Source organism: Neofelis nebulosa, chromosome 3 (assembly GCF_028018385.1).
Source record: "Neofelis nebulosa isolate mNeoNeb1 chromosome 3, mNeoNeb1.pri, whole genome shotgun sequence".
NCBI classification, from domain to species: Eukaryota; Metazoa; Chordata; class Mammalia; order Carnivora; family Felidae; genus Neofelis; species Neofelis nebulosa.
This window is the reverse complement of record NC_080784.1, coordinates 102,895,028-102,922,327: the sequence shown is the minus strand read 5'-3', so window position 1 is coordinate 102,922,327 and position 27,300 is coordinate 102,895,028. Positions and strand designations below refer to the sequence as shown.

At 37.3% G+C, this 27,300-nt stretch overlaps 2 protein-coding genes across 7 annotated transcripts in view; one reads left to right on the top strand and one right to left on the bottom strand.

Annotated features, from left to right (window-relative positions):
* The window catches only part of NUDT6 (nudix hydrolase 6), a 40,681-nt gene extending 19,231 nt beyond the window's left edge, over positions 1 to 21,450 (bottom strand). The window contains exons 1-4 of one of the 3 annotated variants that reach the window (XM_058721448.1): positions 21,158 to 21,450; positions 17,522 to 17,725; positions 12,293 to 12,348; positions 11,377 to 11,467 (exon numbers count right to left, since the gene is read on the bottom strand). In XM_058721448.1, coding sequence (XP_058577431.1) covers positions 11,377 to 11,467; positions 12,293 to 12,348; positions 17,522 to 17,725; positions 21,158 to 21,395 — 589 coding nt within the window. In that variant the 5' untranslated portion in view covers positions 21,396 to 21,450. Of the gene's footprint in view, positions 1 to 11,376; positions 11,468 to 12,292; positions 12,349 to 17,521; positions 17,726 to 21,157 lie in introns of those variants that run through there. The other 2 variants (XM_058721447.1, XM_058721449.1) reach the window with 2 other exon arrangements.
* A 420-nt stretch (positions 21,451 to 21,870) lies between these two features.
* AFG2A (AFG2 AAA ATPase homolog A) overlaps positions 21,871 to 27,300 on the top strand; it is a 364,625-nt gene continuing 359,195 nt past the window's right edge. For 3 of the 4 annotated variants that reach the window (XM_058721439.1, XM_058721442.1, XM_058721441.1), the window contains exons 1-2: positions 21,871 to 22,105; positions 26,804 to 26,925. In XM_058721439.1, the coding sequence (XP_058577422.1) occupies positions 21,946 to 22,105; positions 26,804 to 26,925 (282 nt within the window). In that variant the 5' untranslated portion in view covers positions 21,871 to 21,945. The remainder of the gene's footprint in view (positions 22,106 to 26,803; positions 26,926 to 27,300) is intronic. The other variant, XM_058721440.1, reaches the window with a different exon arrangement.

Below are 27,300 nucleotides of genomic sequence, written 5' to 3'. Positions count from 1 at the left end.
TCTTTTACCTCTTTGGTTAGGTTTATTCCTAGGTATTTTATGGTTTTTGGTATAAATGTAAATTGGACTGATTCCTTGATTTCTTTCTGCTGCTTCAGTTTTCCAAAGAAGACATCCAGATGGCTAACAGACACATGAAAAGATGCTCAACATCACTCATCATCAGACAAATATAAATCAAAACCACAATGAGATACCACCTCACATCTGTCAGAATGGCTAAAATTAACAACTCAGGAAACAACAGATGTTGGTGAGGATGCGGAGAAAGGCAAACAATTTTGCACTGTTGGTGGAAATGCAACTGGTGCAGCCACTCTGGAAAACAGTATGGAGATTCCTCAAAAAATTAAAAATAGAGCTACATTATGACCCAGCAATTGTTCTACTAGGTATTTATCCAAAGGACACAAAAAAGCTGATTTGAAGGGGAACATGTACCCCAATGTTTCCAGCATCACTATCAACAATAGCCAAATTATGGAAAGAACCCATCTGTCCATCAACTGATGAACGGATAAAGAAGGTGTGGTGTGTGTGTGTGTGTGTGTGTATAATATATATATAATATATGTTACATATATAATACATATACATAACATATGTATACACACACACACACCGTACATATATATAATATATATATATGTATATATACATATGTATACATACATATATATACACCCACAATGAAATATCCCTCAGTGATCAAAAAGAATGAAATCTGGGGTGCTGGCTCAGTCATGTAAGTGTATGACTCTTGATTTCAGGTCATGGTCTCACAGTTCGTGGAATTGTGCCTTGCGCCAGGCTCCATGCTGAGAGTGGAGCCTGCTTGGGATTCTCTCTGTCCCTTTCTCTGCCTCTCTCTAAAAATATATAAATAAACATTAAAAAAAAAAAAAAAAGAATGATATCTTGCCATTTGCCACAATGTGGATGGAAGTAGAATGTATTATGCTAAGTGAAATAATTCAGAGGAAGACAAATATCATATGGTTTCACTCACGTGGAATTTAATACAAAACAGTGAACACAGGGAAAGGGAAGGAAACATAATATAAAACAGAGGGAGGCAAACTCTAAGAGACTTTTAAATATAGAGAACAAACTGAGGGTGGCTGGAGGAGTATTAGATGGGGGGATGGGCTAAATGGGTGATGGGCATTAAGGAGGGCATTTGTTGGGATGAGCACTGGGTGTCATATCACTACTCCTGAAACCATTATTACACTGTATATTAACAAGCTTCAATTAAAAAAAAAAAAAAGGGTAGTGTGGGTACCCTTTCTCAGTGAGAAAATCTTTATCTAAATCTTTATCTAAACCTAAAATCTTTAGAGAGGCAAGGACTTGGCCATGAGGCTATCTGGATAAAGAGAAGAGGAGGAACAGATGATGCTGGTAACCTAAGGTGTGTTTGAAACATAGTAAGGAGGCCAGAGGGAGCAAAAAGAAGTACAGGAGATAAAGTCAGAGGGAAGTATAGAGATGCAGTGTAGGAGACACAGTCACAGGTTATATGGGGTGTTGCAGGCCATGGCACAGACTCAGGACTTTAAAATGAGAGAAATGAGGAGACATTGGAGGTTTGGAGTGTAAGAGACTCATAATCTGTTGTAATTTTAAAAGAATTAGTGTGGTTTTGTGCTAAGAAGAGACTTTATAGGAATCACAGTGGAAGAACAGGGCCCAATTAGAATGATTCCAGTAATTTAGGGAGGAGATACCTCTGGCTTGGATCAAAGGAGTAACAGCAGAAACGATAGGTAGTGCTCTCATTAAGATGTTAGGCATGGAGTATGTTACCCTTCCCAGTGGCATCTGAATTTTAAAGTACCTCACCTTCCTTTGGGGAAAAAAAAAGAGGAGGAGGAGGAAGAGAAGATGAGGACATATACTAATGGTTTAATTTTAGGCACTGCTGAAGAAGATATTCCAAGGGGAGCTGTCTATGGGCCTCTCACATTATTCTGCCAGCATAATCTGATTTAAGCACAAGGCGATTTTTGTGTCAGATGATTATTCTAGAAATTGTGAAGACAAGCAATATTAAACAGGGATTTATATGATATCCTCTGTTCATTCAGTCATTCAAGCATGAAGCATTTCTTCACACTTAACAATGTGAGTCAGGCAGTTTTCGAGGTAATTGAGACACAACAGTGAACAAAACAAACAAATGTCCAAGCCTTTGCAGTGCTTGTATGCTAGACAAGAAAAAAAAAATATGTAAGCTTTTTAGCATATTATATAATGACAAATGCCATCAGAATAAAAGTGGAGCTGGGTGAGAGGAAACCGGGTGTGCAGCAGGTAAGAGATGCTCGCTTTTATTTCGAGTACTCAGGGTAGGCCTCATTGATGGAAGAGAAAGATTCAAAGCTGGCGAGTTCTTAAAACTGATAATAAAACTTAAAACTGATAATTCCATTATCAATATCAATATCAATATCCATTATCAATAATCAATTTTATAATTATTTAATATACCTCTATTCAGAAGGAGTCTCAGTAAGAGTTTAATGATTCAACTATGACGTGATACTATATTGCTTACTGTCTTTTAAATAATTTTCCTTATAAATCTCATACCTGTACCATATTTGAAATCTTTTATATAGTTCACTATAAAGACCTAATGTGACACTAAATAAATAAATAAAGGAAGAGATGTGCAAAACTTCCATTCACCTGAACACTTAGAGGAAACTGCAGGGTTATTAATTAGCCTAATTTCAAGATTACTGTGATTCAGGGAATAGGGAAACCCAAAGGGAGGGAGAGGTGGAGAGTGAGACAGGGGAAAGGCTGACAGGTGGAGCAGTGAGAACATAAACAACATTTATTGACTAAGTTTGTCATCTAACATGGGCACAGTTTGCGGCACTCCAAAACAATTACAATAACACCACCAAAGATCACTGATCAAGGATCATCAAAACAAATATAATAATAATGAAAAAGTCTGAAATATTGTGAGAACCGCCAAAATGTGAGACAGAGACATAAAAAGCAAATGCTGTTGGAAAAATGACACTGACAGATGTTTGATGCAGGGTTGCCATAAACCTTCAATTCATAAAAAACAGTATCTGGGAGTGCAGTAAAGCAAAGTGCAATAAAAAGAGATATATATACCTGTATATAGTTTTGACAATTATTCTATTTTAAAAGTATAGCTCAACTCAATTTTTTCCTTTTAAATTGCTATGATACATACCACTCTAGAAATCTGATTTCTACAAACTGGGCCTGTTAAATCATTTGTCTTGGGAGGTTTTATAAGGAAAAAAATAACCCCTACACACAAAAAAATCACACTGTATCACACTGGTTTTGGGGTAAGACAGTTCAGCCACAGCTGCCAGGGAAGCTCCTTCTGTTTTCAGACTGCAACCCAATTTTTACCATTATTAGACCTAGGCTTGAATTTCCATGTTTTAATGAATGAGTAACTACATAGGTTCTTATTTGATAGATCAACCCTGAAAAACTGCTTAGAGCGGAGCAATCATATTACTCTGGCTGTTAAATAAGAACAAGAGATCAAAATTGTTGAAGAGAGAAGGTGAGAATTTATCAGGAAATCAAGCTTAGAATGGCTATCTAGCAACTGCATATCCCTTGGCTGGTCAAGTTGGCAGATGCTGATAATAATTTGGCTTTCAAATGTCACACACACATATATACACACACAAAGTAAAAAATTAGAACAGTAAAGAATCTTAAGTTTATGTCTGCATGTATAGAACTTCTCTAATGATTCTTCTCTAAATGATACATTTGTGTACCAAACTGGAGTATGTTTACATACTTAATAATTTAATTTCCTTCCAAGAGATAACTTAGGCACACACAATAAGAGAACTCATGTTCCTCAAGTTCTATAAAACATTAACTTTAGTTACTAAGTGTAGCATTTGGGGGCACTGAAGTTTAATTGAACTGAAGTTTAACATGTTCTAAAACAACTAAGTTCAAACTCTCCTTCTAAAAAGACACACACATATAAGCACTTATGAACTGCACCAGACAAAAAGCTCTCTGGGTGTATCTTCCATTCCTAATGTGATATCAGGAGTCCTCATTTCCAAATAGTTGATTTCAAAGAATGGTGAACTGACGCAGATCTAGACATGTGAAAAACATAGATTACTATGATTCAACTATTATCATGTCTCAGCTCCTCCAACTTCTTTGGCCTATGAAAGACAATTGGGGTGTGTTACTCTTCCTATTCTTCAACTACTTTATTCCTGTCAACTATTTGTAACTGATGATACCTAAAATTCAGTGTACTTTTTATCTGTTTTTAGAATATGGTACTCAGTTCTCTCTTTCATATGATGTTTGTTATGTACCTATTTTTCCTAGAGTGGCACTGTGCTATATAGCATGATTCCACAAAGCACAATTCTATAGAATAACTAGAACTGCACCTGTATGGAAGCTATGGGAAAGTCCCCCACTAAAACTCTTAGACTAGTAGGGCTAGGCAGTGAAATTCTAGACTGAGAATATCAGTATTTTCCTTGTATCCCCTCCTGTGGATGAAGGCTACTGCCTGGAGCTCTTAAGTACTGTAGGTCATGATGGTGGAAATTGTAAAAAGAAATTCATTAATTAATATGCTTCAACTCATACACCTCTTTCTGGTGCTCAATAATTCATCAGGAAGAATGAGAAGAAATGTCTGGGAACTCCCACTTAAATGTCTCTTTTAAGTTCACCTCATATCTCTGTAAAGAATTCATAATTTCCTCTCTACCAATGTCTCTGTATCTGCTAGAGATAGTATTATTCCAGTTCTACCTTCAACTCAAAATACCAAATGATTTAAAACTCATTCTTTTTCTTAACTGACAAATTTACTATCACCAAACCTAACATTTAGTAGTGGACCAGATTTGTGCAAGCAATGCATAAGGAGAAGAGATGGATGAGGGGAGGAGAAATTACCCTACTTCTTATTTCTTTTCTTATTGCATGTTAAGACAAAGATTATTTTTAAAGGCTTAAAGATTCCTAAGTTTGGGAAGGTCAATAGAAAGCAATACTTATATCAGACAATTAGATTTCAAAACAGACACTGTAATAAGAGAAAAAGGACACTGAATAATAATGAAGGGGACAATCCAACAAGAAGATACAACAATTATAAATATCTGTGCACCCAACAGAGAAACACCCAAATACATAAAACAGTTAAAAACAGATACAAAGGAACTAATCAATGATAATACAATTAATAGTAGGGGACTGTAACACTCCAGTTACATTAATACACAGATCACCTAAACAGAAAATCAAAAGGAAACAATGGCTTTGAATGATGCCCCAGTGGAGATGGATTTAACAAATATATTCAGAGCATTCCATCATAAAACAGAATACACATTCTTTTCAAGTACACATGGAACATTCTCCAGAACAGATCATATATTAGGCCACAAAACAAGCCTCAACAAATTTAAAAAGATTAAAGTCATACCATGTGTCTTTTGTGACCATGAAGCTAAAAGCCAACCACAAGAAAAATCTGGTAAGACCACATATACCTGGAGGTTAAATAACATGCTACCAAACAATGAATGGCTCAACCAGGAAATAAAAGAAGAAACAAAAAAGTACATGGAAACAAATTAAAATGATAACACAATGGCTCCAAACTTTTGGGATGCAGGAAAAGCGTTCTAAGAGAGAAGTTTATAGCAATACAGGTCTACCTCAAGAAGTAAGAAAAGTCTCAAATACACAATCTAACTTTATACATAAAGGCTCTAGAAAAAGAATAAGAAACAAAATCTAAAATCAGAAGGAAGAAAATAAAGATTAGAGCAGAAATAAATGATATTAAAACTAAAAAAAAAACCAGTAGAACATGTGGTAGGGTCCCTTCTTAAGGAAAAAGAAACAAACAAAATCTCAAGGCAACCTTGCTATTCGTGTACTTGACAACATCCCTCATGACCTTGTAATATGAGACCACTTAATCAGACTACATGTTTGTATGTTACCATATATGGGAGACAAGGAAGTAAAAAAAAATATATAAAAACTACGCCACGTGGTGTTCGGGGCTTAGTTCTTCGGGTACGTACTCAACTGAGTGTTGTCGGTAGGAATAAAGTTGCTTCCTGGAAAGAAAAGCCTCGGTGTCACGATTCTCTGTGTGAGAATCCTGCTACAAACAGATCAATGAAACCAGGAGCTTGTTCTTTGGGGGAAAAAAAAAAATTAACAAATGGATAATCTCTAGCTAGACTTATCAAGAAGAGAAAGGGCCCAAATAAAGTCACATATGATAAAGGAGAAATAACCAACACCACAGAAATGCAATCATAAGAGAATATTATGAAAAACTATATGCCAACAAACTGGGCAATCTGGAAGAAATGGATAAATCCCATAAATATATAAACTACCAAAAAACTGAAACAGGAAGAAATAGAAAATTTGAGAACAATTATGAGCAAAGAAATTGAATCAGAAATCAAAAAACTCCCAAAAAACAACAGTCCAGGACCAGACAGCTTCATAGGCAAATTCTACCAAAATTTGAAGAGTTAATTCTCATTCTTCTTAAACTATTCTAAAATACAGAAAATGAAGTAAAACTTCCAAAGTCATTCTATGAGGCTAACATTACCCTAATACCAAAACCAGATAAAGACTCCACTAAAAAAGAGAACCACGGGACAATAACGGTGATGAACACAGATGCAAAAATCCTCAACAAAATACTAGCAAACTGAATCTAAGAATACATGAAAAAAATCATTTACCAAAATCAAGTGGGATTTATTCCTGGATTGCAAGGTGGTTCAATATTTGCAAATCAATCAACGTGATACATCACATTAATAAAAAAAAAAGGATAAGAACCTTATAATAATTTTATTGTTTCAGTAGACTTAACATCCATTTATAATTAAAAACCCTCAACAAAGTAGGTTTAGAGGAAACATACCTCAACATGATAAAGGCCATAAATAAAAATCCCACAGCTAACATCATCCTTAAAAGGGAAAAAGTGAGAGACTTTCCCCTAAGGTCAGGACCAAGACAAGGATGACTCTCATCACATTTCTTTAACATAGTAGTGAAAGTCCTAGCGAAAGCAGTTAAACAACAAAAAAGAAATAAAAGGCATCCAAATCTGTAAAGAAGTAGTAAAACTTCCACTATTTGTAGATGTTAATGATATTATATATAGAAAATCCTAAAGACTCCACCAAAAATTTACTAGAACTGATAAATGAATTCAGTAAAGTCACAGGATATGAAATCATGTACAGAAATCTGTTGCATTTCTATAAGCCAGTAATAAAGCAGCAGAAATAGAAATTAAGAAAACAATCCCATTTACAATTGCAACCAAAATAGTAAGATACTTAGGAATAAACCTAACCAAAGAGGTGAAAGACCTATATTCTGAAAATTAAAAAACACTGATGAAAGAAATTGAACAGGACACAAAGAAACAGAAAGACATCCCATGCTTATAGAAGAATATTGTTAAGATGTTCATACTACCCAAAGTAATCTACACATTTAAGGTAATCCTTATCAAAATACCAACAGCATTTTTCACAGAACTAGAACAAACAATCCTAAAATTTGTACAGAACCACAAAAGACCCCAAATAGCCAAATGATCTTGAAAAAGAAAAGCAAAGCTGGAGGCATCACAATTCCAGACTTCAAGTTATATTACAAAGCAGTAGTGATCAAAACAGTATGTACTGGCACAAAAATAGACACATATATTAATGGAACAGAATCGAAAACCCAGAAATAAACATATAACTATATGGTCAATTAATCTTCAACAAAGCAGGAAAGAATATCCAATGGGAAAAAGACAGTCTTCTCAACAACATGGTACTAGGAAAACTGGACAGCTACCTGCAAAAGAATGAAACCGGACCACTTTCTTACACCATACACAAAAATAAATTCAAAATGAATTAAAGATCTAAATGTGAAACCATAAAAATGCTAGAAAAGAACATATGCAGTAATTTCTCTGGCACTAGCCATAGCAGTTTTTTTCCTAGGTAGATCCTCTGAGGCAAGGGAAACAAAAGCAAAAATTAACTACTGGGACTATATAAAAATAAAATGTTTTGCACATTGAAGGAAACAATCAATAACACTAAAAGGCAACTTAGGGAATGGAAGAAGGTATTTGCAAATGACCTACCAATAAAGGATTAGTATCCAAAATACATAAAAAGCTTATAAAACTCAACACCCAAAAAATAAATAATTCAATTTAAAAATGGGCAGAAGACAGAATATACATTTCTCAAAAGAAGACATAGCAGATGGCTAATAGACACATGAAAGATGTTCATCATCACTTATCATCAGGGACATGCAAATCAAAACTATGATGAGATATCACCTCACACCTGTCAGAATGGCTAAATTTAAAAAACAGAAGAAACAACAGGTGTTGGAAGGGATGTGGAGAAAAAGGAATTTTCTTGCAAACTGGTGTATCCATTGTGGAAAACTTACGGAGATTCCTCAAAAAGTTAATAGAACTATGCTACAATCCCCCAGTTACACTACTAGGTATCCAAGGAATACAAAACCACTAATTCAAAGGGACAGATGTACCCAGTATTGTTTACAACAGCCAAGAAATGGAAGTAGCTGAAGTCTCCTTTGAATGGTGAATGGAAAAGGAAGATGTGGTGTATGTGTGTGCACGTATATATATGTATATACACACACATATACATACGTTGGAATATTATTCAGCCATAAAAAAGAATGAAATCTTGCCATCTGCAACAACATAAATGGGGCTACAGATTATAATGTTAAGTGAGACAGAGAAAGACAAATACCATACGATTTCACTTTTCTGCGGAATTTAAGAAACAACAAATCAATGAAGGGAAAAAAGAGAAAATAACAAACCAAGAAACATTCTTAACTATAGAGAAAAAATTGATGGTTATCAAAGGAGAGGCAGGTGGGGGGATGGTGAAATAGGTGATGGGGATTAAGGAGTGCACTTGTCATGATGAGCACCAGGTGACTAAAATACTCACAAAAAAATTTATAAGTCATAGTAAAGCTTTTATAAGTTACCCACAGTAAAATGTCCAGAAAAACAGAAATGTCCTTGTACAATTTAGGTGAGCATTGGAAATGTTATGGTATTATAGACCTAAGGCTGAGGTTAAGCAATTAAATAGGACTCTGCATCTCTTCCAGTAATTAGAGATTTCTGTAAATAGACATCTTTACTTATTAATCACATTATTCTTGCCAAGAAAATAAAGAACTTTCTTGGCTTTTTGTTATACAAATTTTAAAAAAGAAAGAAAACAAATACAGTGCACATCATTCTGTTGTGTATGGGTATAAATATAAATTGATATAAATGAGAGAACAGTGCATTAAAATTGTACTTAAGGAATTCTACACAGCATTGTTTTACACTGCTATACATTTCTTACATTACACTTTTGTGTATTTTAAGTACTATGTATGAATCCACTGGGAAAAGACAGCTAATGGATCCTTTCTATGAGAAAGGTATTATTGTATAGATTTTAAAGATGAGGAAACTGAGGCTCAGAGACTTGGCCAATGTAGAAATGGCACAGGGATTGGAATGCAGGTCAGCCTGACTCCGAAGTCCATTTTGTTTATACCAACTTTCTCTCATTTAGCACAATTATCAATTTATTTGCATTTTGTTGTTAATTTAATGTTGTCCATATAGCATCTTCATTACTTCATCATCTCAATCAGAATCTTTCAGAGTTACTATTTCCATGTCAAATCTAAACTCCTCTGCCAGGCTCTCAGACCCTGTTATACTAGGCCTCACTTGTATTACTCAATCATGCTTCCTAGTCTCTAGTCATGCCCATCACATGATCCAATTCAAATATAAAACTTATTGAAGGGTAGGCACAATACTACTTTAGGTACTCAAAATTATTTTTTTAAGTATTTTTTTTTTAATGTTTATTTTTGAGAGAGAGAGAGGGAGAGAGAGAAAAGATACAGAATCCAAAGCAGGCTCCAGGCTCTGAGCTCTCAGCACAGAGGCCGACGCGGAGCTTGCAGCCATAAACTACGAGATCATAACCTGACCTGACGTTGGGCGCTTAACCGACTGAGCCACCCAAGCCTCCCTCAAAGTATTTCTGTTAATGATAAAGCTTAGTTTGAGTCAGAGATCCTGCCTGAACTAAAACTTTGGAAGTTACAACTATGAGAATGTTTTGAGACAGCATTTCTGCAAAATGTATGATACTGCTTTCAGCTATCATTACCAATATTTTGTTTAAAATTTAAAAATATGTATGATGGGGAAAAAGTTCTGTCCATCAATATTTACTGAAGTTTCAGAAAGTAGCAAGATAATTATTCTCTTTGCCTTATAGTCCTAATCATGAAAACATATCACGCTAATTATGGTACTTCTCTTAAAAGTCTTTGTTGCTTCTAGTTGCTTAGACTTATTTTGTTGTACAAGGCTCTTTATATTCTGTTCTTAATCTGGCACTTGGTCAAATAATTTACCACTTCCTGTACTCCTGGCCACAATGAACTTTTTTTTGGTTTTATTTTTAAATGTTTATTTATTTTTGAGAAAGAAAGAAATAGAGTGTGATTGGGGAGGGGCAGAGAGAGGGAGACACGGGATCCAAAGCAGGCTCCAGGTTCCGAGCTGTCAGCACAGAGCCTCATGTGGGGCTCGAACTCCTGAACAATGAGATCATGACCTGAGGCGAAGCTGAATGTTTAACTGACTGAGCCACCCAGGTGCCTCCATGATGAACTTTTAAACCATTACTTCCACACTATGTGGAATGGCCTAAATGTTTATGTCCCCCCAAATTTACGTGTTGATTTAAACATGGGCGCAATGTGATGATATTAAGAGGTGAGGCCTATGGGAGGTGATTATGTCACAACACTGGAATGGGAGTAACCACGAAAGGCAGTAGTGTTCTTATAAGAGACTTCAGAAAGAACCCTTCTCCCTTCTGCCATGTGAGGACACAGTGAAAAGATGAACATCTATGAACTGGGAAGAGGGACTAATCAGACACTCAATCCTGGTCCAGCCTCTAGAAATGTGAGAAATAAATGTTTGTTGTTTAAGCTAGTCTGTTATTTTTGTTATAGTAGCCTGAACAAACTAAGATACCATGTTAGCCCCTTTCTGAACTCTCTGTACTTTTTTACATGCCATTCTAATTTTCTACTCTGTTTTCCTATCCTAACTTTTTTTTTGGCCTAGTAAGCTCCTACTCATTCTTCAACACCCAGTTTGATATTCATCTCCTCTGAGAAGTCTTCAGGGTTTTGTTTTAAAAGCAAAGTAATCGTTACCATCCTTTGTATGACCATGGCCTTCCCAAATAGGTAGCAAGCTGCGGGACATCAGAAATACCGTCTTAAATAATCTTCCTATCCTCAGCATCTGGCTCATAGAGAAAGCTTAATGAATACTGAATGAATGAAGAATATCTCGACAGTCTGTGAGAAACACAGTTGTCTTCCCAACTAAATATAGTCATTTTTAGTTTTTCTGTAGCCATAATGTGACAGTGGGCAACACTGAGGTTATCCTGACATTTTCAAGGCTTGCCTAAGTATTTTTTGAATTAAATAAATATCCAAATGATCCATAACTGCTTAGAAAGAACTTAAAGTAAATTTTTTTTAATGTTTGTTTATTTTTGAGAGAGACAGAGCACAAGTGGGGAAGGGCAGAAAGAGAGAAGGAGACACAGAATCTGAAGCAGGATCCAGGCTCTGAGCTGTCAGCACAGGGCCCAGCGTGGGGCTTGAATTCCCAACCTGTGAGATCATGACCTGAGCTGAAGTCAGACATTCAACTGACTGAGCCATCCATGCTCTCCTAGAAAGAACTTTTAAAATATCTTTCTGTAATTCTTTGAGCATATCAAAATTTCTACATTTTCTCTAGAGACAGCTGAACATTTAGAAAGCAATTTACAGAGCAGAAGCAACTTAAAGCAAATGATCAAAGAGAAAAAGAGGCAAACAGAACAACAGACTTTTAAACATAGAGAACAAACTGGTGGTTACCAGAGGGAGACAGGTAGGGGGATGGGTGAAATAGGTGAAGGGGGTTAAGAGTACACTTTTGGTGATGAGCACTGAATAAGTATAGAATTGCTGATTCACTATTTTGTACACTTGAAACTAGTATTACACTATACATTAATTATACTGGAATTAAAAAATAATCATATTTAAAAGAAAAACAGAAGCAACTTACTTTATTTCGATCTTGTACAACTAATATTTTTCTAGTATTTTCATCAAATACAGCTCCTGTTGGGGGAAAAATGAAAGATAATTGAGAAATATTAATTTCATTCACCTTAGACTCTTCCCATACTCTTACCTGTGGTCATCAAAATTATACCCATCCTGGAAGGCCTAGTTCAATTACCACCTCATCAATGAACACTTATAAAATCTCTCTAGCAATAAACTGATTGCCCAGTTATTCAGGTTCTTTTAACAACTTGGAATACCAATGATAGATCTAGCATATGCTGAGTGGTAGGATAATTATCTGCATAAGCTTCTTCTCTTTTCAATATCTATTCCTGATGGTACATAGTTACAGAATTATTTTATTCTTCTGTAGTACTTATTTTAGTGTCTAATCTTAAGTGCTTAAAAAATATTTATTGAATGTAGTGACTTTTCCATTCTCATTTTTATTTTTTGAATTGCTATGTATAGAACGTGTATTGTGCCCCTGATGATCTAAATCTCAAATATCTTAATATTCAGTGCAAGACCTACCTGAAGCCACTTATATTTCTTTTTTTGATTTTTTTAATGTTTATTTATTTTTGAGAGGGGCGGGAGGAGAGAGGTGAAGTGCAAGCAGGGGAGAGGCAGAAAGAAGGAGAGACAAAGAATCCAAGGCAGGCTCCAGGCTCTGAGCTGTTCAGCACAGAGCCCGACTTGGGGGTCAAACTCGTGAACCACGAGATTGTGACCTGAGCCAAAGTCGGATGCTTAACTGACTGAGCCACCCAGGTGCCTAGCCACTTATATTTCTTTATGACATGTGTATATGACTTTATAACATCTCAATATATTGCTTTGGGATATTTCTTTATTTTATATATGTTTTAAGTTCTAGTCCTTTTCTTTTACTTATTCATTCATCATACACATTGCCACGCACACTGGGCATCAGGGACTCAAAAATAAGGTTTGTTTTTTATTTCTCTTTGGGCAATCCTGGGTCAAAAATACAAATGACACCATAATGGTTTATATTAGTTTCTTTTAAATGTTATAATTTAAATATATTTGGGGGCACCTGGGTGGTTTAGTTGGTTAAGTATCTGACTTTGGCTCAGGTCATGATCTCACTGTTTGTGGGTTTGAGCTCTGTGTTGGGCTCTGTGCTGACAGCTCAGAGCCTGGAGCCTAGTTTGGATTCTGTGTCTCCCTCTTACTCTGCCCCTTCCCCACTTGCTCTCAGTCTCTGTCTCTCAAAAATGAATAAACTTTCACATAAATAAATATCTGTATTTACGTAATGTGAGGAAATATTGTAAAAGATACTTTCCATATACTCTTCCATTATTTCAATATCAATTGAGTTCCTATACCTAATACATATGGGTTCTCTATATATTGAGCCCTGTTATGTGTCAGGCATTTTTCTAGGTGCTAGAGACATAGTGGTAAACAAAACAAAATTCCCAATCCTTGATGGGCTCACATTCTGGTGTGTGTATGAGGAGGTAATAAGTAAAAGGCAAAAGATTTATACGATCTGAAGAGAAACCAGAGTATAAGGAGGTAATAAGTAAATAAAAAACAAATTATATACAACATGAGGTGATTGCAAACATTTTATGTTGCAATAAAATATAGAAGAGGATAGCTATGTATAATATAAGGAATGACAAATTTCTCTGAAATGAAAACACCACATTTAATGTTTAAAAGAAGGAAAACCAGGGGCGCCTGGGTGGCGCAGTCGGTTAAGCGTCCGACTTCAGCCAGGTCACGATCTCGCGGTCCGTGAGTTCGAGCCCCGTGTCAGGCTCTGGGCTGATGGCTCGGAGCCTGGAGCCTGTTTCCGATTCTGTGTCTCCCTCTCTCTGCCCCTCCCCCGTTGATGCTCTGTCTCTCTCTGTCCCAAAAATAAATAAAAAACGTTGAAAAAAAAAAAAAGAAAAGAAGGAAAACCAGTGAGATATAATTAACGTTAATGTTGGTTTCTATTAGAAAATATAAATTATATTAATTGAATTGGACTTTACAAGGGTTAGAATACCAAAGAAATGGCAAGGAAACCTACTCTTAAATTTTAATAATTTGTGATTACTCAAAGTGTACTTTTCCCTAATGAATTTTAAACATGAGCAAAGTATTTCAAAGACAAACCTAACACTGCTAAAGCACAATGTGAGCGACCCCTGCTGGTCACAACTTAAAAGTTAAATCAACACAAAGATCAGGGATTAAATAGAGATTATCATATTATGATTAGTGCTTTATGTGCATTATCTCAGGTATTACTCATAATAATTGTGTGAGTGGTTTTATTTTGAGTGCCCAAGTTCACACGGCGCTAAAACTGTCTGGATTCTGAGTTGGTATTCTTCTCACTGTGCAACAATGTCCCTTCCCCATACAATTGTGTTCTCTGGGGTCTCATGTTTCCACTTGAAGAGCTATCCAATTATTCATTCAAGAAATATTTATTGATCATGTACTTTATGCCAGACACTGTTTTGAACCTGACAATACAGTGGTGGAAAAGACAAAATATCTGCCTTCATGGAGTTTATATTATTGTGGGGGAAATGAAGTACATGACAGAATTTCAAATTGTGGTAAGTGCTATAGAGAAAAACAGACCTGGATAAAGGGACCAAGGATGATGGCATGCAGGAGGACTCTATTTTAGACAGGAAGGTCAGAAGATTTTTGAGAAGTTGCTGGAGCAGAAACTTCAGCTCCAAAGAGCTAGATAAACAAAACCCTGGGAAAAAGCACTGCAGGAAGAGGAGCCAGTAAGTGTGAAAGCTCTGAGGCTGAGACAGCTTGCTGTGATTTAAGAACAGTAACAAAGCCATAGGTCACTCCATTCCAGTGTAGGGAAGGAAAGATTCTCCCCCTACCCACTTAGGTTTTGTGTCTAGGGCTGAGAATTGAACTCACCAAAGATAGATTAATGGAGGAAAAAATATAAACATTTTATGTGAGGTTTACTTGGCCTGGGGTGATGATGGAGGACTTGATAAAAAGAAGTGAAAATCCCAAAAAAGTGGTCAGACCCACAGGCATATATACCATTTTAACAAACAGCAATAAATTATGGGGACATGACAAGACCACAGAAAAAAGGGTTTGAGCTAAGGGAGGTAAATTGTGGGAAAACGACGAGGACATATATGGGGGAAACTAATGGGAATACAAAGGTTATTTTAGTAAGGTTTATTTGTACAGACTCATCTTGGTGTCAACTCCCCATCTTCCATGATACAAGAAATTTCCTGGTACAAGAAATTTATGCCCTACTTTTATGTAAAAAGGGGCAGGCAGAAGACCCTTGCTATATCTAGTGTTTCTCAAGCTCAAAATAATCAAAGTGGCATATTTTGGGGTGTTATGTTCACCAGACACACCTTCTTTCTGTTGCTTATATCAATAAATGTCAGCTCTTCTCCCTTCACCTAAAAAACATTGTAGCTTTTCAGAACAATTTCTTACATGATTTCATCGCCACCCGCAATAGCCACTTCATGTAGATCATAGTTACACTTCAAGATTGCTCAAGTTCTTGATCTCTCACTTCTGGAACTCCTATGGTATATCTTTTTATTTATTTATTTTTTAAAAAATTTTTTTTTTTCAACGTTTTTTATTTATTTTTGGGACAGAGAGAGAGACAGAGCATGAACGGGGGAGGGGCAGAGAGAGAGGGAGACACAGAATCGGAAACAGGCTCCAGGCTCCGAGCCATCAGCCCAGAGCCTGACGCGGGGCTCGAACTCACGGACCGCGAGATCGTGACCTGGCTGAAGTCGGATGCTTAACCGACTGAGCCACCCAGGCGCCCCATCCTATGGTATATCTTAACTATAATATTTAGTTATAAACAAGGGCTTCATAGGATACTCTGTATACATATATTACCAATTCTGCAGTAATAACTGGATTTAAAAGTCTAATTTAAAAATCTGTTACCAATGAATTGATAATTGTCGGTATGACTTTCTAATGTAGTGTGAAGGTGCTATCAAATTATCAAGTAGTCTTTTGAAGTAGAGTTGAATGGAAATTTCTAAATGCCTCTACTTGCTACAGGGAAGCGAGATCATGGACAGAGAAAACATTAGACATCCTTGAACAACTTCTTTTTAATTTCAAAGGTGCAAACTACCTCAAAAAACTCTTATAAATTATATGAAGGCAAATACAATTATTGGTCAAATTACTAATTTACATATAATACTGTTTTCATTTAAGTCATGAGGCGTCTTTTACTATTTCAGTTTTCTAGAATTCTAGTAATTAAAAAAAAAAAATTAATGTTTATTTTTGAGAGAGAGAGTAAGAGAGAGAGAATCAACAGGTGAGGGGCAGAGAAAGAGGGAGACACAGAATCGGAAGCGGGCTCCAGGCTCTGAGCTGTCAGTACAGAGCATGACGTGGGGCTTGAACGCATGAGCTGTGAGATCATGACCTGAGCCAAAGTTGAACACCCAATCGACTGAGCTAGCCAGGCGCCCCTAGAAATCTAGAAATTTTTTTAACCCTGGTTCCCTAAAGGATGGTTTAGGGACCAGCACCGATATCAATAGCAGCTGCAGATAATTTCTTAGAAATGCAAATTCTCTGGCAACACCCCACAACGATATTAAAAACTCTTGGTGTGGGGCCCAGCAGTGTGTTTTCAGCAAGCTCTCCAGTTGATTCTGATGCACCTGCAATTAATCGAAAGCAAATCTTCTCTCAAGACTATGTCTCTGAAGTGAATCAGTGACTTGAAAATTCCATAATATACTTAAATTATGCTATTTTAAACAACTGTTTGGCACTGTAACTTAATGTAAATATCTTTAAGAAGTAATGTTCAAATCATCAAACATCTTTGCTTTACCTTAAATTTAACCTAAAAGTTACCTTTTATTTTACCCTAATATGCTTTACTGTAATGAATTTATTCCCTGATCCCAATTCAGTGTTACTATTTCAGTAGTTAAGTTCAAATACCTGTGTAAGACTGTTCAAATGTATCCTCTGGAAAACTAAACACCAAACTTGTTCTCTTGTGCTGTCCTCTGCCAATTCAGAAGGCAAAGTTCATTTATTTAAAGCACTACTCAATAGTCCCAAGGAGGATAATCACTTCATCAAATCATTCATTAGACATGAATAAACTATCGCTTAGCTGTAAGAAAAAAATAGAGTGAACCTCTAATGGAGTGAACCTCTAAAATGTTAGTTTGAAACTGACCTGCAACTCCTACTTGATGTGTCGCATATCCTGGTAATCTGCTGGGTCCTTCTCCCAGCCACAGTGTCAGTGTGGATGAATCCGACTCTGCATGGTGAAAGCAGAAACCCAGGGAAGCAGCAGGGGCAATAAATTGGCTTTGGAGGATGGGAATGTGCAGCCATACTGCTATTCTACCTTCTGACCTCCATTGCTGTATTGCAGCTAAAATGCAGATGAGAAAAATCTGTAAGTATTTTCCAGTGAAAGAAGTGGGAGAAATAAAAACTCATCTCAAGGTGTCACCTCTTCCAAAAAGCCATCTTAAAGCATCCACCTCACCTTGTAATTACCTGGGAGAATGGGGCAGGGGATCCCAAAATGTAACAACTGACACAATGCTTGGCACATAATTGGTTCCGTTTTGATGCTGTTCCTTTTAACATCCTTAGTTTTTTTTTTTTTTAATTTTTTTTTTTTCAACGTTTTTTATTTATTTTTGGGACAGAGAGAGACAGAGCATGAACGGGGGAGGGGCAGAGAGAGAGGGAGACACAGAATCGGAAACAGGCTCCGCCTGTTTGGCTCAGAGCCTGACGCGGGGCTCGAACTCACGGACCGCGAGATCGTGACCTGGCTGAAGTCGGACGCTTAACCGACTGCGCCACCCAGGCGCCCCTTAACATCCTTAGTTTTAATCTTTATAAACGACCATTATGGGCTTCTATTTATTCTTTCTTTAAGAGTTCTGTGATAATATTTTTGGCTTATAAATTTCAAGGTGGTTAAAACCCTAACTTTGTTTTTAAATAATATATACTAGTTCTGGGAAATTTTGAAAATAAAGTATAATGAAATTAAAACTTCATTATCTTAATAGAATGCAGAGATAAACATTTAAATGTTGACATTTTCCCATGAACATTGGAATTGACATCATACCACATATAATTTACAGCATGTCTTTATGACATAAAATGTAAACATTTTGCTATGTCATTAAAATTTTTAATGAACATAAATTTTTAATGACTACATAATTTTCCTCAGATAGGTGTACCAAAAGCTACTTAACCAACCTCCTACTCTTGGATATTTGGATTATTTCTAATTCTTATTATAAATAATACCAAGATGAACATACATTTTTCTGTTTTTGACTTCTGTAAATTCTCTTGCTTTATTACTTAAGATTGAGCCAGGGGGAAAAGATGCTAATATTTAGTCCTTACTAAGTTCTAGACACTCTACATATAATACCTCATTAAGTTCTCACAACCCTGAAAGGCAAGTATTATTGACCTTAATTTATGAGTGAAGAATACTGCAGTTTTGTTTTTTTTCAATGTTTGAGAGACAGAGAGCATGCATAAGCAGGGGAGGGGCAGAGAGAGAGAGAGAGAGAGAGAGAGAGAGAGAGAGAGAGAGAGAGAGAGAGAATCCCAAGCAGGCTCTATGCTGTCAGAACAGAGCTCAACCCCAGGCTTGATTTCACCAACTGTGAGATCATGACCAGCTGAAACCAAGGGTCAGATGCTTAACCTACTGAGCCACCCAGCAACCCCCCCCCACCCTTTTTTATTTTTTAAGAATACTGCAGTTTTAGAAAAACTTCTCAAATCACTTTTTCTATCCATCATCTCACTTAATCTTTACAATAATCTTGCAAAGTGTGTGTGTGTGGTAGTAGGAAGGCTTGATTATTTATTTAATGGTTAAATTCCTTTCCCTCTTCTCTTCTCCAGATGTGCAGTAAGTGACTGTTAAGGACCATGTTCTCTACCTCTTTAAAAGTCAATGTACCTAACAAGGTGAAAATACATAGGAGCCTTTCATAAAGACTTCTTGATTTGGGGCTATGGAGTCAGATCCTTCTCACCTCCCTCTTTTTCCGATTAAATCTTTTAAAAATTGACACACAATTACAAAAAGTGAAGTGCACAAATCTTAAGTGTACATTTAATGAGTTCTGACATATGCATACACCTGTGTAACCCACTCCAATAAAGATTATAGGATGTTTCTCTCATTCCAGAAATTTCCCATATCTTCCCCAATCATTCCAATTGAGTGAAAAAGCTCAAGTTTGACATAGTTAACAAAATTTGCACTAACTCTTAGAGACAACATAATGCATTAAGAACAGATTCTAGAGCTAGAGCCTAGGGAAGTTAATCTCTCTGTGCCTCAGTACCATCACCTTTAAAATAGAGGTAAAAGTATCTACCGCACAGAATCGTTATGAGGATTAAATGATTATCTGTGAAGTTCTTAAACCAGTGTCTAGCAATACAATTCATAAATGTAATAGAATGTTTTATTAAAGACTATAGGTACATGGTACTACACAGATTATAAACTAGTTTCATATAATTTATCTTAGATCACCACATCTATCCAGTAAAGTAAAAAGGGCTGGCATTACTTGCATAAGCAACCTAAGAGGCAAATTTTTCAGTGGTGATTTGTCTAATGCCTGGGTAAGCACCTGGCAGAACTTGGGACTTGAAACCTGGATGTGTGACTCCAACCCCAATCCTCCTGTTTTGCTTTGTTGGCTAAGGTAGTGCTTTAATCACCTGGCCAGTGACAAGTGTGTGCGATAAATACCAGTCTCTACCCACACATACGCAGACATATTAGAGGATGAACACTGATTTGATTCTCCTACTGCTGATATTGTCGAAATCAGCAATTATTCATGAATAGAGAAATGAGGTGAACAGGTATGTAGTTTGGGAGTGAGAATAATTAAAGAATGAAATAACTAGCTCAATTATATTAATACAGATGCTCACTTCCCATGTTGTGCAATAGGATAAAGATTATCTGAAGTTTCCTTTAAGAGAAGATCTTTCAATGGCTGAATTTCTACGCTATGCCTTCAATTCGAACATAAGGACCGTCATGGGCAGTTTGAAAAACTCCAGGCAAATCACAGGCTTCTCTCATAATGAAGGCTCCTCCACCCAAGCTTGCTATCTTATCTTTGGACTTGAGGTTCAAGAAGAGTGAAGAGTTTTCTTATTTAAGACCGAAACAGCCCACCATGCTCATTGGTTAATCATAAAAGACTCGTCGCTGTTTTAGAAGCAAACTCTAGTTTTTGATGAGTCAGCCTGATCCAATTTGTGTACAAAACTGACCACTTCGAACCTCTCTGGTCCACTCACTGTCCACCACCTGTATAGTTTTGTCTAGGGCAAAGTGCTCCGCATAACTAAGGATCAGTAAATGATAGTCAATAATAATGAAATAATATTAACACCTACTGAGCGTTAAGTATGTGACAGATACCGTGCTAAGCACTTTACATGCATTATCCAACTTCACCCTCAGCAATCCTATTTGTTGCTAACCAGTTTTATGGAAGGGGAAATGGTAGTTTACAGAACTTGCCGAAGGTCACACGCTAGAAAGGTTACCAGAAACTAGTGCTGCCGATCTCAAAGTCTAGAATAGTCACCATTTCACCCAGCTGCCTCAGAAATCTCCCAGCAAAGGGAGCAAGAACAAAACAGGGGAAACTGATACAGGTCACATTTGCCCTCTCGTTACTTGATTCGCCGAGAGCATGACTAGTGGACGCAGGACACCCTGTTACTTCATTAGAAACGCTCAGGAAGGCAGGGAACCCCTCGGCCAAGGCACACTTGCCCTGCAAGACCTTCTGGAAAGAGGCGGCGTCCAGGCGGTCCAGTGCGCGAAACCGCTCCAGAGGCACCGAGATACCCCCGAATCTGTCCGGCTCGGCTCGCAGCACGTCAGCTCCGGCGAGAGCGTCCCACCTGCAACCCGGACCGCCCGAGGCCCGGCGGTGCCCTGCCCAGAGCCTTTCGCCGCGGGTCCGCGTGAACACCGCGCGCCAGAAACGCCCGCTCAGAAATGGCGGCATCTTCAAGTCCTCATTCGACCACTCGTTAGGCCCCTAAAATCAACCTTCCGCCTAGGTCAGGAGCGGAGGTCATTACCATAAATTTTAGAAGAGTGCCACCCATCTATCTCAGAGTTGAGTTAACGTTGCCACTTTCGTAGCGCTTTACCGAAGAGATCACGAAGTCCTGTCCACCAGGTCCTCTCAGGAATTTGCCTGGTTCCAGGAAAGCTGAGGAGAAACTTTTCCACCTGTTTTTAAGTCAACAGACGTTTGTCCAGGAATAGGGAAGGCAGGCAGAGATTTTAAAAAAATCCTCTCAGGAATTTACAATCTAAATAACGGTTGTGTTTACGTAATCCACCTTCCTTTGTAAAAGTCATAACCTCTTCAGCTTCTTCAAAGACGGCGAGTTCTGAAAACGCTCCGTTCTCCCTCTAATTGCGCTCCACTCTGGGGATTACGGTGAAGGGCGGAGTCTCGTTGACTTCTGCCCCGGAAGTTTTTCTTCCAGAGGAACGCGCACGTTGAGCCGCCTTTGCAGTTGCTTCTTTCAGGCTACCTTCTGATCATGTCTTCCAAGAAGAACAGAAAACGGCTGAATCGAAGCGCAGAGAATGGTTCAACCTCACCCTCTTCTGCTTCCTCTTCTTCGGGGCCCTCGGCTCCTCCTGGGCCAGGCACCGCGGCGGCGGCTGGGACTCTGGTGGTGACCAACATTTTAGAAAAGGGTAAAGAGTTTTGGGTGGGAGACTTGAGGCCGGGGGCTCAACCTGGGAAAGCGTAGACCTAGCGATGCCGCCGTTAAGATGCAGAGGCTTCTGAAAACTGGTCGAGACATAGGTGTGAGAGTAGCACAGAATTTTGTAAGATGCCCGAAGCCACGCCTACACTGAAGAAGTCAGGCAGAAACGGCTTATCCGTGGCTAAGTCAAGCCATCTCTTCTGTGAATTGTTTTGAATTTGTAAGTTATACTTGAAAAACTTTACTTCGTTTAAGATGAGCGACATATTTAACTGCGAAGTTGCTTAAAGCTAGCGAGTATAGGGTATACATACAGCAGAAAACTAGACACCCAGTTCAGTGAAGATGTGGATGCATCTTCCTAAGAGCGTTGTGTCTGTGAGAATGAAAGCCTTTAAGGTTTTTTTTTTTCTTGTTAGACAGGTTCTGGTATTTAATAACAGCTATCAATTACATACTATTGTTATCAGTAGGTTACTTATGTCACACATATATCTCATTTAATCTTCACAGAAACCCTGGAAGATAGGTACAGTATCATTATGCCTATTTTACAAAGGAAGAATAGTTAACGTGATTGGCTCCAGGTTCCACAGGTTTACTAAGTGGTAGGCGGTATTTGACTCTGAAGCCATTATCTCAGATACCAGCCCCCTTGAGTTAAGAGAACGGATTTGCCTGAAAAGTTATTTAGTTGGTAAAGCTTCTGGGTTGAAAACAGATCACCAGCAAACCTAGTGGCAAGATTTTTACTTCTGCCTAATGTTGATCCTAATCACAATGTTAGAGTTAATACGGTGTTTTCAGTTTCCTTTAGGGGGTCAGAGGACAACTTGTTCTGTCCTGCATATTCAACCGCTTTTTTAACTGGACCCTTTTTTATTGAAATTTAAACCTGCTGATTTCTCTTACATTTTAAATCAAAACAAAAGTTCTACATTTTCTTCTTATCACCACCCTCTCTGTCCATCTTTCATTGCCATTTTTTTTTTAAGATTTGCTTTAAAAAAAAAAGTTTATTTATTTATTTTTGAGATAGAGAGAGTGTGTGTGTGTGGGGGGGAACAGGCAGAGAGAGAGGGACAGAGAGAATCCCAAGCAGGTCTGTACTGCGTGCACAGAGCCCGCACAGAGCCCGAGGTGGGGCTTGAACCCACCAACTGTGAGATCATGACCTGAGCTGAAATCAAGTGTTAGATACTTAACTGACTGACCCACCCAGGTGCCCCTTAAGATTTGGTTTTTAAATAATCCCTTCACCCAACATGGAACTGTATCTTACAACGTGGAGATTAAGAATTGCATGCTTTACTGACTGAGCCAGCCAAGCGCCCCTTATGCCAAATTTCTTAAATGGAGTAGTCTCTATCTCCTCATTTCTCACCTCTTAATTAGCCTATTTCTCTTTTGGTATCCATTCCATCATTCCATGGAAACTGTCCCTGCCATGGTCACTGATCATATCCATGTTGGTAAATACAATGGACAGCTTTTCATTACTTCCCTTACTTGACCTCTCAGCAACTTTTGGTGTTGTCTACCATTTCCTTTTTCTAAAAATAGTTTAATTTTTGACTTATGTGTCATTAAGTGTTCCTAGTTTTTCTCTGTCCTTTTGTTGGTACGTAGTTTTTCACTTTCCTTTGCAGGATAATCTTCTACTTGGCTGCCAGATGTTTCAGTTCTTCAGTTTTTTAGTCCTGAAACCCTTTTTTTCTCTGTACAAATTTTTCTTGGGCAAGCTCATCCAATGTCCATAGTTTTCCATCTATACCCTCATCATTTTTGTAATTATATTTGTAAAATATACTATTTCTGAGTCTTTGTTCAGTTGTCTTCTAGACCAATACTAAAACTTTGTAAGGAAGTTTTTAAAATATCGTATGTAAAGCTTAGTGCTGTTGTAAATATAATAAAAAGAAATTACTAGGAAAATAAATTTAAAAATAGAAATTTTTATTAGATTCAACAGATATGTGATTAGTCTGTCCAGTTGTAATAAAAGCTTCTAAGTAAACCCTTGTTTTCTGTATTTATCCTTTCATGAACTGGTAAATAGTTTGCTGATCACACTTTGTATAGCATTGCGCTATACCTCTTCTTTTGGATTTTTCAAAGGTACTTAAAGACTGACCTCATAAACTCCTATTTTCACAACAAAACAAACTCAGGACCTGTTCAATTTTCCATTGTAAAATTCAGAATCCTAGGGGTCATCCATGGCATCTCTTTCACAGATCTCACATATCCAGTCCACTACCAAGTTCTGTTTATCACCTACGTTCCTCTTCTTTATTACCACTGTTTCTACCTTGATCTCAAACACCATCATCTGTCACTTGGACTACTACACTAGCCACTCCCCATTTTTCCCCCCACTGTGCAGCCAGAATGATCTTTAAAAACGAACATCTTGTCATGAGCTTGCTTTTCACCCCTAAGTGATCTTCAGTTGCTGTCAGGAGCTCAGCAGCTTCCTATCAGCCTACTTCCCTGGGAGGTCTTGACCTTCCTTACATGGCCCCTTCTTGTCTCCTGCCATTCTGCGTGTACTCAGGTATATAATTCTTCCTTCTGTCCAGTACTTTTCTGTACAAGCTGTTCTGTTTGTCAGGAATTCTCTTTATTCCCTCTTCATTTAGTTAATTCCTCTTCTTCCTTCAGATCTGAATTTCAACATTATTTCCTTGGAGAAGCGTTCTCTGGTTCTTCCCAATTAGATTCCACTTTATAGGCTCTCCTCGCCCTCTTGGTCATTCTTTCATTGTATTAATCTTAGTTTACAACTACAGAATTATTCAGTGATTGTTTAATAACTCCCTCATCCTATTAGATCATAAGCTCTGAGAGGCCAAGGACTGTCTGCTTTTGTTCACTTTGTATTCCCAGTGCCTAACATATTATCGGCCATGTGGGCACATAGCAAATGTTTGCTGAAAGAACAACTGAAGAGTGGATGGTTGTTTGAAATGACCTTTACTGTCTCATTAGTTAATTTGGCACATAAAGTGCTCAATAACATATAGTTAATAGGGAAAGTGGATGTTGAGGTATATTTTTAAAGTATGGTATTGGAGGAATGAGGACTGTAAGAGAATGTGTGGAGATGTATTAGGAAATAAGGCCAGTGAATGAGAGTTTGAACATGATCTTCATTGGTGATAAGGAGGAAGTGGAGTATTTAGAGAAGCCTGTGATTTGTCAAATTCTGGTGCATGGTGAATGTGCAGGATAGGATGGAAGGAAGAAGAAAACCTATAGTCTTGCCAAGGACTGGATATACCTGGGAGGTAATTTTCAAGAGGGAATGGTAATTCATTGAGGTTTAGAAAGAAAGAAGTGACAGAAAAGTGAACATTATTAAGTCATCAAAAGGATTCTTTGGTGTTATTGATGAGTAAACTATGTAAGAGACCTGATGCTCGTAGGAAAGTTGAATTTCTTTTCAGCCTCATATTGTGAAATATGCTTATTTTATAAAGTGTTCAGTACTGTTAATCTTAGCTCTGTGAGATGCTTTGTTTTTCTCAGCTGATGACAGAAAATAAGTGTGTTGTGTAGTTATTTTGTAGTGGCAAAAAATAATTAGATTAGATATACCTCATGATTTTATTTTTATTGACTTAGTTCCTTTTAAACCCAAAGTATCCTTTTTTTGATTATTAAGGAACACCAATATTAGAGAACTATGATTATGGTCTATGTGTCTAATAATAAATTTTGTAACAAAGTTTGTGACAGGCTGAAATTTCGTAAGTGTTTCATTGATTTTGTGCTGAAAAGTAAAATGCTGTGTAGCCATCTAGTACGTTCACTGATTTCATGGATGTTTATTATGCGACTGCTATATTTGGCACTCCTAGGCATTGGAAATACAAAGATGAATTTGACCCAATTCCTGCCAAAGCAGCACATGGTTTAGGAGAAAGTCAGACTGAAAAACAAATGTATATTGTGATGATAAATGCTAATATCTGACAGCATTGAGTGCTGAAAGAATCAAAAGAAGGACCAAATGTGTACTTGAGGTGGTTGGGTGGGGGTGGACATATCAGCACATCATTTTCAGAAGTGTCGTCAGCTGGGCTGAATTCTGGTCCCTTACGTTGGCCAAAGTTGAAAACGCAGAATGGTCATTTTGGTCAGTGTGTACTTGCCTAAGGAATAAGGCCTGTGTTCCTATTTTATCCATATGTTCCTGGGATTAGAAAAGAAAACTCTTGAATTGCTATCATGTGGATCAGAAGTGGAAATGTAACTTAACCCTCCAGAACCAAATGCCAGTTCCCCAGCTCAAGCCTTTGAATACTAGTAGCCAACTCAACTTAGAATCTGTAGTACAAAGGTCGCTATGCAAGTATGAAAAGCCTTGTTGCAGGTATGTGCAGTTCTTAAAAAAGTTAGAGATCATATTTCTTAAAAGATGGAAACTAATACCTACCCCATAAGACATCCTCTTTTGGTTAGCACTCAAACTGTCAGTCAGTGGACCCTTAGAAAGGTTTGGTTTTAAGTCTTTTCATTAAAATAAAGAGGATCGGAACTGTGCTTTCTCCAGAGTATGGTAAGTGCATTCATTTGGTTATGTGGCTAGAAGATTTTAATGTACTCCCAACAGAAAGCAGGCTTTAATTTCAGTAGTTATAAAATAGTATGAAAATAATTTTCTTTCCCTTTTTGGTAGATGACAGAGTTCCTAAAACATTCCAAAATTCCCTTGTTCAACTTGGACTCAACACTATGAAATCTGCAAATATATGTATAGGTCGACCAGTGTTGCTTACCAGTTTGGATGGAAAACAAGAGGTAAGAGTCTTTTTCATTTCCTTAGTTTAGAAAGATTTGTGATGTTTTTTATTTTAGTTTTCAACAAAGTTATAAATGAAAAACTATATTTTAAATGACCCTCATATCTATATAAACTTTTCCTTCCTTTGATATCTATGACTACCCTGGAAATAGTAGCCTCTAAATGTCATAATATAGAGAGAGGCCTTTTCTCCCAAGGTGGTGACACACACTAGCAGCCCTGTCTCCTCCAGTTTGTTAATTGTATTTCTTCATAGAAATGTTGTTTGGGAGTATGACTGTCCTCTCAAATATGAGTGTCATCACGAATATGTGATTACTTTTCCTGTTTTCAGCTGTTTGTTCTTATTGTTATTCATTATATTTGAGGCT